At 45.7% G+C, this 12,840-nt stretch overlaps 1 protein-coding gene, 1 non-coding gene and 1 pseudogene across 2 annotated transcripts in view; 1 reads left to right on the top strand and 2 right to left on the bottom strand.

The window, feature by feature from the left end:
• Positions 1–6,908, bottom strand: part of LOC103735305 — a 13,450-nt pseudogene extending 6,542 nt beyond the window's left edge.
• Positions 1–12,840, top strand: part of Mroh1 (maestro heat like repeat family member 1) — an 85,463-nt gene that overhangs the window by 6,703 nt on the left and 65,920 nt on the right. Inside the window, exons 2-4 of the mRNA XM_029564202.1 lie at positions 4,491–4,590; positions 8,115–8,193; positions 10,235–10,380. Coding sequence (XP_029420062.1) covers positions 8,172–8,193; positions 10,235–10,380 — 168 coding nt within the window. The 5' untranslated portion in view covers positions 4,491–4,590; positions 8,115–8,171. The remainder of the gene's footprint in view (positions 1–4,490; positions 4,591–8,114; positions 8,194–10,234; positions 10,381–12,840) is intronic.
• Positions 3,491–3,625, bottom strand: LOC115070622. The gene has a single exon (XR_003849771.1). It is a non-coding gene; the product is annotated as a small nucleolar RNA SNORA51 (small nucleolar RNA).

Below are 12,840 nucleotides of genomic sequence, written 5' to 3'. Positions count from 1 at the left end.
TTTTGGCATCCCTTAGATATAATATCATATCATCTACAAAAAGGTATAATTTGATCTCTTCTTTTCCAATTATTACTCCTTTAATTTCCTTCTCTTGTCTTATTGCTCTTGCAAGAGTTTCAAGTACTATGTTAAAGAGAAGTGGGATAGTGGACAGCCTTGTCTGGTTCCTGATTTCAATGGAATGCTTCCAGATTTTCTCCATTTAGAATGATGTTGGCTGTGGGTTTGTTATATATATAAAACCCTGGCTATCCTGGAATTTGCTATGTAGACTAGGCTGGCCTTGAACTTATGGAGAACCTCCTTTGTTTCCCAAGTGCTGAGATTGGTGTACCCTGCCCTGCCCCACCCCACCTTGTTGGGTTTTTTTTTTTTTTTTTTTTTTGCCTTTTTGAGAAAGGGTCTCCCTGTAGCCCCAGCTGTCCTGGAACTCACTGTGTAGACCAGGCTGGCCTTGAACTCACAGAGATCCGCCTGCCTCTGCCTTCCGAGTGCTGGGATTAAAGGTGTGTGCCACCACGCCTGGCTTATTTTTTGTTTTTCTTTTTAAATTTGGAGACAGTCTCTCTCTTTTTTTTTCTAATTCATTATTTTTATTTTATGTATATGAGTATTTATATTGTATGAGTGTATGTACATTGTATGTAAGTGCAACCATGTCATGCAATGCCCATGGAGGTCAGAAGGCGGCGTTGGATTTCCCTGGAACTGGAGTTACACACAGTTGTTAACCGCCATGTGGGTGCTGGGATTTGAACCCAGGTCCTCCAGTGCTCTTAACTGCTGAGCCATCTTTCCAGCCCCAAAATAGTCTCTTACAGTGGGGTTGGCCTTAAACTTGCTGTGTAGTTGGTGTTCTTGAACTCTTTATCCTCCTGCCTCTACTTCCCAAGTGCTGAGATTGAAGCCACCAGGCTTGGACTACCATAGCCTTTTTATACACTTGATGTAGGATAAGTTTCCTTTCTTTTGATACAGTTTTCAAAATTTAATTGGCTGCTATGCTATTGTATGTTGATTCTTCTGTGAACTGTGAGCCTTTTCATCAAGAACACTCCAATTTATTCCAATTTGTGCATTTAAAAATATTTTATTATTAAGGCCCGGCATGGTGGCACACGCCTTTAATCCCAGCACTTGGGAGGCAGAGGCAGGCAGATCTTTGTGAGTTCGAGGCCACCCTGGTCTACATAGTGAGCTCCAGGACAGCTGGGGCTACAGGGAGACCCTGTCTCAAAAAGACAAAAAAAATATATTATTATTTATTGCTTTATGTGTATGAGTATATTGGCTGCATGTATGTATATTGCCTGCATGTATATAAGTGCATCTGTGTCTTGTAGTGCCAAAGTGGTCAGAAGAGGGCATTGAATCCCCTGGAACTGAAGTTACAGATGGTTGTTAGCTGCCATGTGGGTGCTGGGATTCAAACCCAGGTCCTCTGCAAGAGCAGCCAGTGTTTTTAACTGCTGAACCATCTCTCCAGCCCCAAATTGTGTGTTATGTATTAAGGAAAATTGAGTCTTACAAGAGAAGGATTTCTAATCTATTCATTTAAAAAGAAGTTTTTAAAAGCTTGTATGGTGGCTGGGCATGGTCGTGGATGCCTTTAATCCCAGCACTTGAGAAGCAGAGGCAGGTGGGTCTTTTTGAGTTTGAGGACAGCCTGGTCTACATAGTGAGTTCCAAGACAGCTGGGGCTACAAGGAGACCCTGTCTCAAAAAGACAAACAAAGCAAAACAAAACAAAAAAACTTGTATGCACACTAACATACAAAACCTTCTCCCTGCTCATTGGAGAAGGCTCTGAACATTCATACTTTTTGCTGATCCCATATGTAGTCTGTGAGCAAAGGACTGTAGAAATATCCAGCCCAGCACAGAGATTCAGGGGTGGGAGGGCAAGGCAGGGCACTGGTGAGGACCAGTAGAACTCAGATCAGAACTTTCTGGCCCAAAACCGAGATTATGAGGTAGACTCAGAAACAGCATTAGAAAATTAATACATTAGGGATATGTGGGAAGCGAGCACAGCCGAGCCAGCCAAAGATGGAGCCCTGGCTGGCTGCCAAACCTCGTGCTGTTTACTCCAACTCTTGGCTGATTGCCAAGGCTCGTGAATCCCGCTTGTTTACCCCAACTCTGAAGTATGGTGAGCCCCAAAACAGGTGCTGCCAGCCTGATGATCTTGCTACGTGCCTATGAGCTACACTCTGCCTGGCCGCTGCACGTGTGTGAGCCCTGATTGGTACCGGCTGGGGGGAGGGCTGTTGGAAATGCTATATAAAGAACTGAGGTGTGTAATAGAAGGACCTACGAACAGCATCATAGTGAGAGAGAATAAAGTGAGAGATATAATAGAACAGAACAGAAGCAGCATCATAGTGTATGAGATAATGAAAGAGAGAGAATAAAGGATGCAAGAGAAACAGAAGCTTGAACCTCACCTTGGTGTCTGTGTCGTTTTTCCTCGGCTCTGCTGGACAGAGTCGTGGCTTACGACAAATGGTGGCCCGTACGGGGACCCTGATGCTCATGACAAATGGTGGCCCGTACGGGGACCCTGATGCTCGCGACAGGGATACATATATGGATCTGTTTGAAAAGAACTGGCATCTTTGAGTAATAAATCTGTTACTCAAGTCTTCTTTATCCTGTAGCACATCTCTTGTCAAATTTATCTCTAAATCCATGCTTTGTTTTGCTCTCTAGCAAACTGTTTGACTTTTTCAGCTGTTAGTATGTAGACTAGGGTTGGCTTTACTGTGATGCCTGTGTGTTCTGTGACTTCTATAACCGACCTGAATTCTGCTCCCAACTGTAGATTATGTAGGATTTTCAGTGTAAAATACAGTACCTGTGAATACAGTTTTGCTTATTAATCTGAATGTTTTTGTTGTTCTTTTCTATGTTAGCCTGACCTTCCAACATGCCCTTGACAACATGTCCTTGAACAAAAGTGGTGCAAGCTGACACCTGGTCTTTTTTTCCACCTTACATGGATAGCTTTTAGTTTCTCACATTGAGTCATATTGATTGATTTTTCTTTTTCCTATCATTGTGATCCTCCTGCCTCTCTCTGCCTCCAGAGTGCTAGGATTATAGGCATGTACCAGTTTGCCTTTTTTTTTAATTGAGCTTTTGTACATTTCATACAACAGTTCTTAATCAAATTTACCTCCCCTGTCCATTCCCCCTTCCCACTGGACCTCCTGGTTTCTTCATTGTCTCACATGGACACCCTTGGCCTTTGTGGGCTTGGATCAGAATGAATCTGGAAGGAAGATTTCTGTTCTTTTTTGTTTGTTTTTGTTTTGTTTTTTGGTCTTTTTGAGACTGGGTCTCCCTATAGCCCCAGCTGGCCTGGAGCTTGCTATGGTAGACCAAGTTGCCTCAAACTCACAGAGATCCTCCTGCCTCTGCCTCCCAAGTGCTCGGATTAGAGGCGTGCACCACCATGCCTGGCTGAATCTTTTTTTTTTTTTTTTCATGTCTTCCTCATTCACAGCACAGACCAGGCACAGTGGCCTGGGCTAGAGTGTACCTGGGACAGGTTTGCTCTGCCTCTTTGTTCTGTGCAGTCAGTGTTAAGAATACAGCCTGTGGTAAGTACCAGGAGGCCTAGGTCTGTATCTTTAACCTCATCTGCTAAGCCATTTTGCCATGTAAGAGAACGCTCACAGATTCTGGGTGTTGGGGAGTGGGCATCTTTGTGACTTTTACTTTTATAAGAGAAAAGAAGTATTTGAGCTCATGGTTTTAGCTTGTTTTCTGATGTCTGTCATCTGAGAACTACAGTTTTGTGTTTTGTATAGGTCTTTGTTTTAGTCAGGGAGGTAAGTGGGTCCCTGTCGTTTTCATCTAGGCCAATGGCGCTCATTGAATTGTGTTTGAATGAAGGTCATGTGTATTTGTCAATGTGTACTAAATGTATGTGTATGTGGGCATATGCATGTGTGTGTATGTGGGTGTATGCATGTGTGTGTTCATGAATGTGTGCTTCATGTGTGTATTTGTGTGTGTGTGTTCATATGTGTATATTTGTGAATATGTGCTGTGTGTATGTATGTGTGTGTGTTCATTAATATGTGTTGCCTGTGTGTATGTTCATGAATATATGCTGTGTGTGTGTGTGTGTGTGTGTGTGTGTGTGTGTATGTGTGCGTAAGGCTCAACACCCACCCTGAGGGGCAGGGTTGCTTTTCAGATGGCAGAGGTGAGCATCTGTAACTTTTCATAGGGAAGAGCTTCCATTTCTGGCTCCCACACCTCATAGGCTCAGCCCAGGCAAGGAACTGAGAGTTTGAGGGTCCACACCAACTGTGCCCACACTTTAAAGTGTGTTGGAATCTGCCTCAGCATTTCCCACACACTGCCTGACAGCTGATGCTATTTCAGTCCTCTGTGGCATGGGATCATTTGCCTTCACACTGGACCAGAAAAGGAACCTGCATGTGTTTATTTCCCATTTCTCTTGTTCTTTTTAGATGCTTTCCAGAAAGAAAATGGCAATACTGTGCTGATGCCGCCATCCTCAAGCCAGAGCTCTGCCTGCCTTCCGTCCTCCCTGGTTCCTGGGAGCTTCTGGTATGTTAATTTTATCTTTTTTCCTGCTCTCAGTTTCCTTTTCTTTTCCCTTTCCTTTCTTCCTTCCTTCCTTTCTTTTTTTAATTAAAAAAAAATTTTTTTTAAAGACAGGGTCTCCCTGTAGCTCCAAGCTGGCTTGGCATTCACTGTGTAGACCAGGCTGACCTTGATCTCAAAGAGATCTGCCTGCCTCTACTTCCCAAGGGCTGGGATTAAAGGCATGTGCCACCACGCCTGCCTTATTATTTCTATTTTATGTGTGTACGTGTATTCCACGTGCAGTGCCCACGGAGGTCAGAAGAGGCTGTCGGATGCCCTGGGACTGGAGTTAAGGATAGTTGTTAGCTACCATGTGGGTGCAGGGATTCAAACCCAGGTCTTCTGGAAGAACAGCCAGTGTTCTTAACCGCTGAGCCATCTCTCCAGCCCCTAATTTTTATTTTAAATGATGTGTGCGTGCACACGTTGAGTGAGGAAGCCAGAGATGTTATACCCCCAGGAGCTAGAGGTGGTTATGAGCTGCCCAATTGGTTGCTGAGAATTGAACTCGGGTCCTCTGTAAGAGCAGCAAGTGTTCTTAACTACTGAGCCATTTTTCCAGCCCTCTTTCTTTTTTATTTTTATTTTTATTGAAAGAAAAACTTTTTTTTTTTTTTTTGACACAGGGTCTCCTTGTAGTCTTAGCTGGCCTGGAACTTGCTGTAGACCAGACTGGTTTTGATCTCACAGAGATCTACCTGCATGTGCCACAACACCTGGCCCTCCTTCTTTTTAAAAAAGATTTATTTTATTTTTATTTATGCACGTGCATGTGTATGTCTGTGTATATGCATATACCTGTGTGAGGTGCCTATGTGAGGTACAGGTGGAGGCTGGAAGAAGGTGTTAAATTCTTTGGCGTTAGAGTTACAGGCAGTTGAAAGCAGCCCAATGTAAGTACTGGGACCCAAACTCCGGTTCTTGGAAAGAGCATCAAGTGTCCTTAACCATTGAGCTATCTCTTCAGCCCCTCAGTTTATTTTCTTCTTAAATTTTTTTCCTTTTAAAGATTTATTTTTATGTGTATTAGTGTTTTGCTTGCATCTGTATAAGTGCATGCAAACCCAGGGAGGCCAGAAGAGAGCATCAGATCCTTTGGAACTGGAATTGTAGATGGTTATTAGCCACCATGACGCAGAGGCAGAGGCAGGCAGATCTCTCTGAGATTGAGGCCAACCTGGTTTACATAGCAAATTCCAGGTCAGCTGGAGCTACAGAGAGCTCTTGTTTCAAAAAACAAAAAAGGGGGCTGGAGAGATGGCTCAGCAGTTAAAAGCACTGGCTGCTCTTTATTTTTTTTTTATATTTTTAAATTTTTAAATTATTTTTATTTTATGTGTGAGAGTGTTTTGCCTGAGTGTATGTAAGTGCACCTGTGTTGTGCAGTGCCTATGGAGGTCAGAAGGAGTCAGATTCCCTGGAACTGGAGTTATGGATGGTTTTGGCCACCATATGGGTGCTGTGAATCGGACCTGGTCCTCTGCAAGAACAACTATTGTTCTTAACCTCTGAGCCATCTCTCCAGCCCCCGCCCCAAATTTTAAATTTTTTAAAAAATTTTAATCTCAGGGGAAGGCAGACGCAGACAGATCTGTATGAGTTTGAGTCCAGCTAGTGCTACATAGTGAGACCCTCTCATAAAAAGTATTTTATTTTAATTACATGTGTATTTTTTTTTTTTTAATTTTACAACAAGTTTGAGCTCTAGAGAAGGCAGTCCTGTCTTAAAGACTTGGATAAGGTTTTCTTTTTCTTTTACTCCAGGAAGATCATTTAAGAACAAACACATGAGGTTTCTAAAATGACAAGAAACAGCGATGCCGTTATCTGTGACATTCCCACAGGAAGTTATTTACAATTCCAGTAGGCTTTTTTGTAATTTTTCGAGTTGTCTAAGCCTCTGCAGACACTTATGTTCAATAAAATGACACTTGCATAGTTTTATTTTTTCAACATGCTCTAGGCCCATCATATGTTCCAATCCAAGGTCCATGATACAAGAGTCAGTGGCATCAATGGCTTGAATCTTGTATTTGTCCAGAGAGCCCACTGGAAGACTGTTAAGAGTCCTTCAGCCACCTCTCCTGGCCATGCTAGCACACTGTGGCCCCACAGCAAAGTAGCCACTCAGATGCTGTCCTGTCAGGGCCAACATCTCTGATTTGTTCATAATCCACTTCATTAAATACTGTATTCAACCATTCCCAGAAGTATCTGGAGTTACATGACCATGGGAGTTTCTTTAAGCTGCACAGCTGCCTCAGTTTTTCCAAGCGCCATCATTTGACAGCATTGCAGGGAACTGCCAAGCATCCCTGAGTCTGCGGTACACCAGCCCCTTTTTTTTCAGTCTTTTTGCGACAGGGTCTCCCTGTAGCCCCAGCTGTCCTGGAACTCACTATGTAGACCAGGCTGGCCTTGAACTCACAGAGATCTGCCTGCCTCTGCCTCCCAAGTGCTGGGACCACAGGCATGCGCCACCACGCCCAGCTACTTACTCTCTTTTTTAGGATTTACTATTTTATTTTATATGTATGTGTTTGTCTGCATGTATGTATGTATGTATGTATGTATGTATGTTTGTTTCACCATGTGTGTGCCTACTGCCTACAGAGGCCAGAAGAGGCTGTTGGATCCCCAGGAACTGCAGTTATCAAGGGTTATAAGCGGGCACATGGATGCTGGGGACCAAATCCTAGTCCTCTAAAAGAACAGCAAGTGTTCTTTAGCTAATGAGCCATTTATTTCTTGAACTAGAATTCCCACTTGCTTTTTAATTCCATTTCCTCTACCTCCCCAGATTGATGTAGTTTCTCACTTTGCCTCTCCCTCAGGTACACAGCCCTGTAAGATGTTCTACTTGGTTGGGGCTGGGCCATGGCATCCTTCATCTCACCTGGAGTAGGTTGGGAAGGAGTGGTGGGTGGGAGGTGATTGAAGGAATGAATGCATGGAGTATTATTGAGACGGAGGGCCTGGCCGTGCTGAGGTTGGGCAGGCAAATGGTTTCCCTGCTTCCAGGTCCTTGGAAAATAGGACTTAAGCGTGAGCATGAGACCATGTAGTGAAGAGATGCAAGGACTTCGGTACTTGAGGGACTTTCTTTGTGGCCATTTGTGCAGATGAGGCTTTGAACACATAATGGATGATGGCTGCGCTGCCTGCTGTGCACCTTAGGTAAAGAGAAAGACACTTTAGGTGGAAGAGCAACCATGCTCACCAGGACTGTAACGATATCAACATATATCAGGCCTGGACACACCACAGGCCAGAGCTCTCCTGATGGGGGCAGCTCAGGGATGGAGGGGAACTAGGAGCTACTGGTGATCATGAAGTTTTCTCCCCTTCCTGGGTGGATCAATCAGCTGTGACAGAGAGCTTCCCTAGGACAAATTCCTTCAAATTGTGTTTTGTATGTAAATAGTAGCTAACTCTGAACTTAGGAATGATGGAAATAACAAAATCCTGTGCTTCTGTTATTCCAGGTGGGGGAGGAAACCGTCCATGTCCTCACTAGGCAGGTGGAAACTGAGACCACAGAAATGACCAGACCCTACGTGAAGAGTGAGTGTGGGAGGCACCAGACAGGTGGGGCAGGGCACCTCCTGCCCATCTGTACTTCAGCTTCAGGGCAGCTGAGGTGCTTATGGGGCCACATTGTACCTGGGTAGAGTCTGGTTAGGTTAGGTATCATCAGACAGGTGTAGCGGTCACCTGCTGGTGCTGAACATGACACTCAGAAACATGCTTTCCAGGAATGACTATTGAGCAGCATTCTTTTTCCAAGTTCCCATTAAAAGGAAAATAAAGTAATTGTCTTAGTCTGCTCAGGCTGCTTTGAGAAAATACTGGGTAATTTATAAAAATCACAGTTTCTCACAGTTGTAGTTTGGAAAGTCAAAGCACAGTAGTGTTTGGTGGTGTCTGGTGCAGGCTGCCCTCCACTTCCTAGAAGGTGGAAGGGTTAAGTGGGCCAAGCCTCTCCTCTTTGGGATCACTGTCCCAACACCTCATCCCTTAAAATCATCACCCTGGGGGTGATGAGTTTTGATGGATACCAATATCCATCTTCCTATAGTAGCACCTATGGAAGCCGAGGGGTGGATTTCCCTGTGCTCAGTTCTCTGTGCTGAGTTGAAGGTCCTAAGGTCACTGGGCCTACCTCCTTTTTTCCCAAGCTCTGATATACATCCACCAACCACTACGTCTCCAATTGAGGCTAACAGTTTCTTGAGGGACAACTGTACTCTGCCTAGTATTCCCTGTTCAAGTTCTCACTCCAAGGGATGAGCCACACCTTGGAGCTCTATAAATGCCATTGTCACTGCTAGGCCCTGAACTTTAGAGATGCTGAGAGGCCTGGAAAGGCATGGGAACATTCATGGTGGAGACAGTATGGTGAAGAAAAGTCAGGGTGCTAGTGAAGCCTAGGACCCAGCAAGGGCAGGGAGTTGGAAGATATTGATGAGAGAGGCAGTCTCCTACATCCTTACTGTCCCTGGAGACCAGATCCATATGTGTGAAGGTGTGGGTGCTTCTGTGAAGCCCACAATTGGGAGAGTAGGTGCTGAGGTTTACATTAGAAGGGCCAGGTGTGGTTTGTTGGGTTGAATTTGGCCTTAGATGTAATCAGAACTCATTCATTGGATCAGCCTGTTTACTTAACTGTTGAATCTTAGACATAGAGAACTGCTAGTAGTCCTACTTCCCGCTCCAGAGAGGAACCCATCCCAGAGGGGAGACAAGTTCTGCCCTGGTACCTGTCTGTCCTGTTGCCATGGCAGGTGCCTCTAAATATCCTCATGGATGGTATGGGTATGGGTATGGCGCCTGGGGAGCAGAGGGTCCAGCCTGGAGGGTCTTGTTAGGGGTGGGTGATATCTCCAGGTGCCTGTCCTGCCTTTACTGAAGAATGCTCTGTTTATCTATTGAGTCCTTGAGTCATATCTGGCCCTGCTAGGCATAGATCTGTGGGATAGGTGCTGTGGTTTTAGTCTCCATTTACTGCTCATTACTGGTGTCTGCACTTTCCTGCCCAGTGCCAGCCTCCTACATGTTGGAGTTGGGTCCAGCCTGTCCTGTGTCTCAGAACCCTAGGGAACCTTCTTGAAGTGTCTGTGTCTGTGTGGATCCTTTGTGGAACACTGGTCTAGGAGGCTAATTGGGGTGAACTGATAGCCTTTCAGAAGCCCAGGCCTTGTAGTCATGGCTGGAGCAGTCTTGGGAGGCTGTGACTTTCTGACGCAGACTAAGCTGAGTGTTCCAGGTCTAAAGCATCTCAGTAATAACCAGTCTGAGCCCTGTGTCACCCAGCCTAGCAGCCTGCGTGCTCAGTGTTCCTGACCCCACAACAGCATGAATTGGAGTAGGAGACAGTCAGGGAATGTGTTACAGATGGAAGGAGGGGCTCTCATGAGAGACAACAGCTGCAGGCCAGTATGTCTGTTGTGCAAGTATACATGCCTGCTTGCCTGAGACATTGGGCTTTTGGTAGGGCTTAGATATGCTATCCCCTGTGCTGAGTTTATGATCCCCAGAAGCTGGCAGATGTCAGCCACAGGGAAGGCTGTACTTGGACCTGAGCACACTGCCTTTTTCCCTGCAGAGCTGTCTTTCACCCTGCTGGATGTCATCACTGACAAGGACTCTGCGGTGCAGGAGCAGGTCTGCAGCGCTCTATGCTCCCTTGGAGAAGCGCAGCCAGGGGAGACACTCCGTGCCTGTGAGGAGTACCTACGGCAGCATGACAAGGTACCTCTCCCCTTGCTGATAGGAGGGTATCGGGGAGTACCTCATCTGTTGAGTTTGAAAAGAGAGAAAAGAATAGGTTGGGCATTAAGTCAGGCTCTTGGCAGAAAGTGCCCAGTACCTTCCCTTAAAGCCAGTGTTTCAGGACAATAGCTTGGTCTCTTCCTTGTGGCTGTCTTGTGAGCTCATGATTCCATTGTGAGGGGACTGGGCTGTTACTTCAGTGGACAGTACTCATGAGCAGAGGCCATTTGCCATCCCCTTTTGCTCACTGACTGGAGCCTGAGCAACTCCCTTGCTTTCAGAGGCATAGGTTGTTTCTGGGTATTAGCAGCTGAGTGCCCAGTGGGTCTTGGTAAGGGCTCTGAGAGCCCAGGCCCTGTCTTGGCCTGGGGTGCTGCTCTATGTGGAGGCCGCTAGCCCACTTGCCATCCCCTTCCAGAGAGCTCCCAGGAGGACATGGGCCTCTGCTGTTCCAGAATGTCCCAGCCTTTGGGCAAGCATGGCTGCCATAGGAGAACAGAGAGTTAGGATTCTCATTGGTGCTTCAGGATGTCAAATTATTGGCCTCATGCTGCTCTTACCTTGTGGGCTTTCTTTTGTTTTGCTTTGAAATAGGGTCTAGCTAGATGGTTCAACCTGCCCTTGAACTTGTGACCCTTGTATTCCAGCCTCTGGAGTACTAGGATTACATGCATGTGCTACCTGACCTGGATCAGGATGTCAAATTATTGGCCTCATGCTGCTCTTACCTTGTGGGCTTTCTTTTGTTTTGCTTTGAAATAGGGTCTAGCTAGATGGTTCAACCTGTCCTTGAACTTGTGACCCTTGTATTCCAGCCTCTGGAGTACTAGGATTACATGCATGTGCTACCTGACCTGGATCTTTTTAATTTAATCTATCATTACTATTGTCTGTATATGTGAATGATGTATATGTTTGAGTGCTTGTGCCATGGCACGCATACGGAGGTCATTGAAAAAGTTTGTGGAGTTGGTTCTTCCCTCTCTATGTGGATTCTTGGTATTGAACTCAGGTTGTTGGTTTGTACCAGCTGAGCTATCTCTCTAGCTCCACTCTGTTTTTATTTTTGTTTTTTTGAACGCGGTTCCATTATGTTGGCTAGGCTAGCCTGGAACTCCTGAGCTCAAGTCATCCTCTGTATGCAGTCTTCCAGCTTCCTGAGTGGCCAGGGCCATAGAGGCATGCTACTATTCTCTGTGGGTATTATTTGCCAACTATCTTATGGGAAAACAGCTTAGTTCTATGAAAATACCCACTAACTGTGCTGTGGTTTGTGACACCTAATGTGGAGTGTCCCCCTCCTCTGTTTTTGTCCTTTCCTGCTGGGGCTGCAGTTAGGCCTAACTTACCAGGAGGTTGAATAGAGCTGTGCTTATTTAAAGAAGTTTGTAAGCCCTGCTGTACTTGGCATGGCTGAGTATCTGCCTCTTCTTGGTGTGGCTTAAAGGACCATTGTTGTGATGCACTGTGTCATGTGTGGTTGTCAGCAGGAGGTAAGGATGATCACAGTGCTGAAGAGTCACGGGCAGGTCACCAAAACATCATGCCTGCCATGCTTATTTCCTGTGTTATAATTTAACTTCTTTTCTACCTTGTATAGTTTTTTTCCCACTGAGGGTTTTTTTTTTTTTTTTTTTTTTTTGTCTTTTTGAGACAGGGTCTCCTTTTAGCCCCAGCTGTCCTAGAACTCACTATGTAGACCAGGCTGGCCTCAAACTCACAAAGATCCGCCTGCCTCTGCCTCCCAAGTGCTGGGATTTAAGGCATGTGCCACCACGCCTGGCTTCCACTGAGTTTTTTTAAAAAGCACTCAATAGGCAGAAGCAGGGAGATATCTGTGAGTTCAGGGCTAGCCTGGTCTACATAGCAAGTTCCAGGCCAGCCAGGGCTACATAGAAAGACCCCCATCTCAACAAAACAAACCAACCAAACAAAGCAAGCCCGCTACCTCACCATGTGGCTCCAGTGACTCTTTGTTGAGTTGGGAGCTCTGGTGTTGATCCTATAGAGTGTGACCTTTCCCTGGGTGTGCTGTTCCAGCTGCTGCCCAGTGTTGTGCTACTCTGTGCTGCGTTTCCTTGTCATAATACTCAACTTACACATTTTCCCCATGGGGCAGCTCTCCTTCATACCCAAGATACGTCTTCCCCATGCAACATGCACCTTTTTTCCTGATTTGACTGATATATACTTTTTGAGATAGGGTCTCACTGTTGCCCTAGCTGTCCTGGAACTCACTATGGAGACCAGGCTGGCCTTGAACTCATAGAGATCCGCCTGCCTCTGCCTCCTGAGTGCTGGGATTAAAGGCGTACACCACCATGCCCGGCAAAAATGTGTAGCCCAGGCTGGCCTCAACTCCAGATCCTCCTGCCTCTGCCTCCTTCAGCATATCCTACTGGTGTGCATCACCAGCACCGGCTTCATTCTTGTTTTTAA

This window comes from Nannospalax galili, unplaced genomic scaffold (assembly GCF_000622305.1).
Source record: "Nannospalax galili isolate Female #2095 unplaced genomic scaffold, S.galili_v1.0 scaffold717, whole genome shotgun sequence".
Taxonomy (NCBI): Eukaryota; Metazoa; Chordata; class Mammalia; order Rodentia; family Spalacidae; genus Nannospalax; species Nannospalax galili.
The sequence above is the reverse complement of the archived record's forward strand: the minus strand, read 5'-3'. Positions and strand labels throughout refer to the sequence as shown.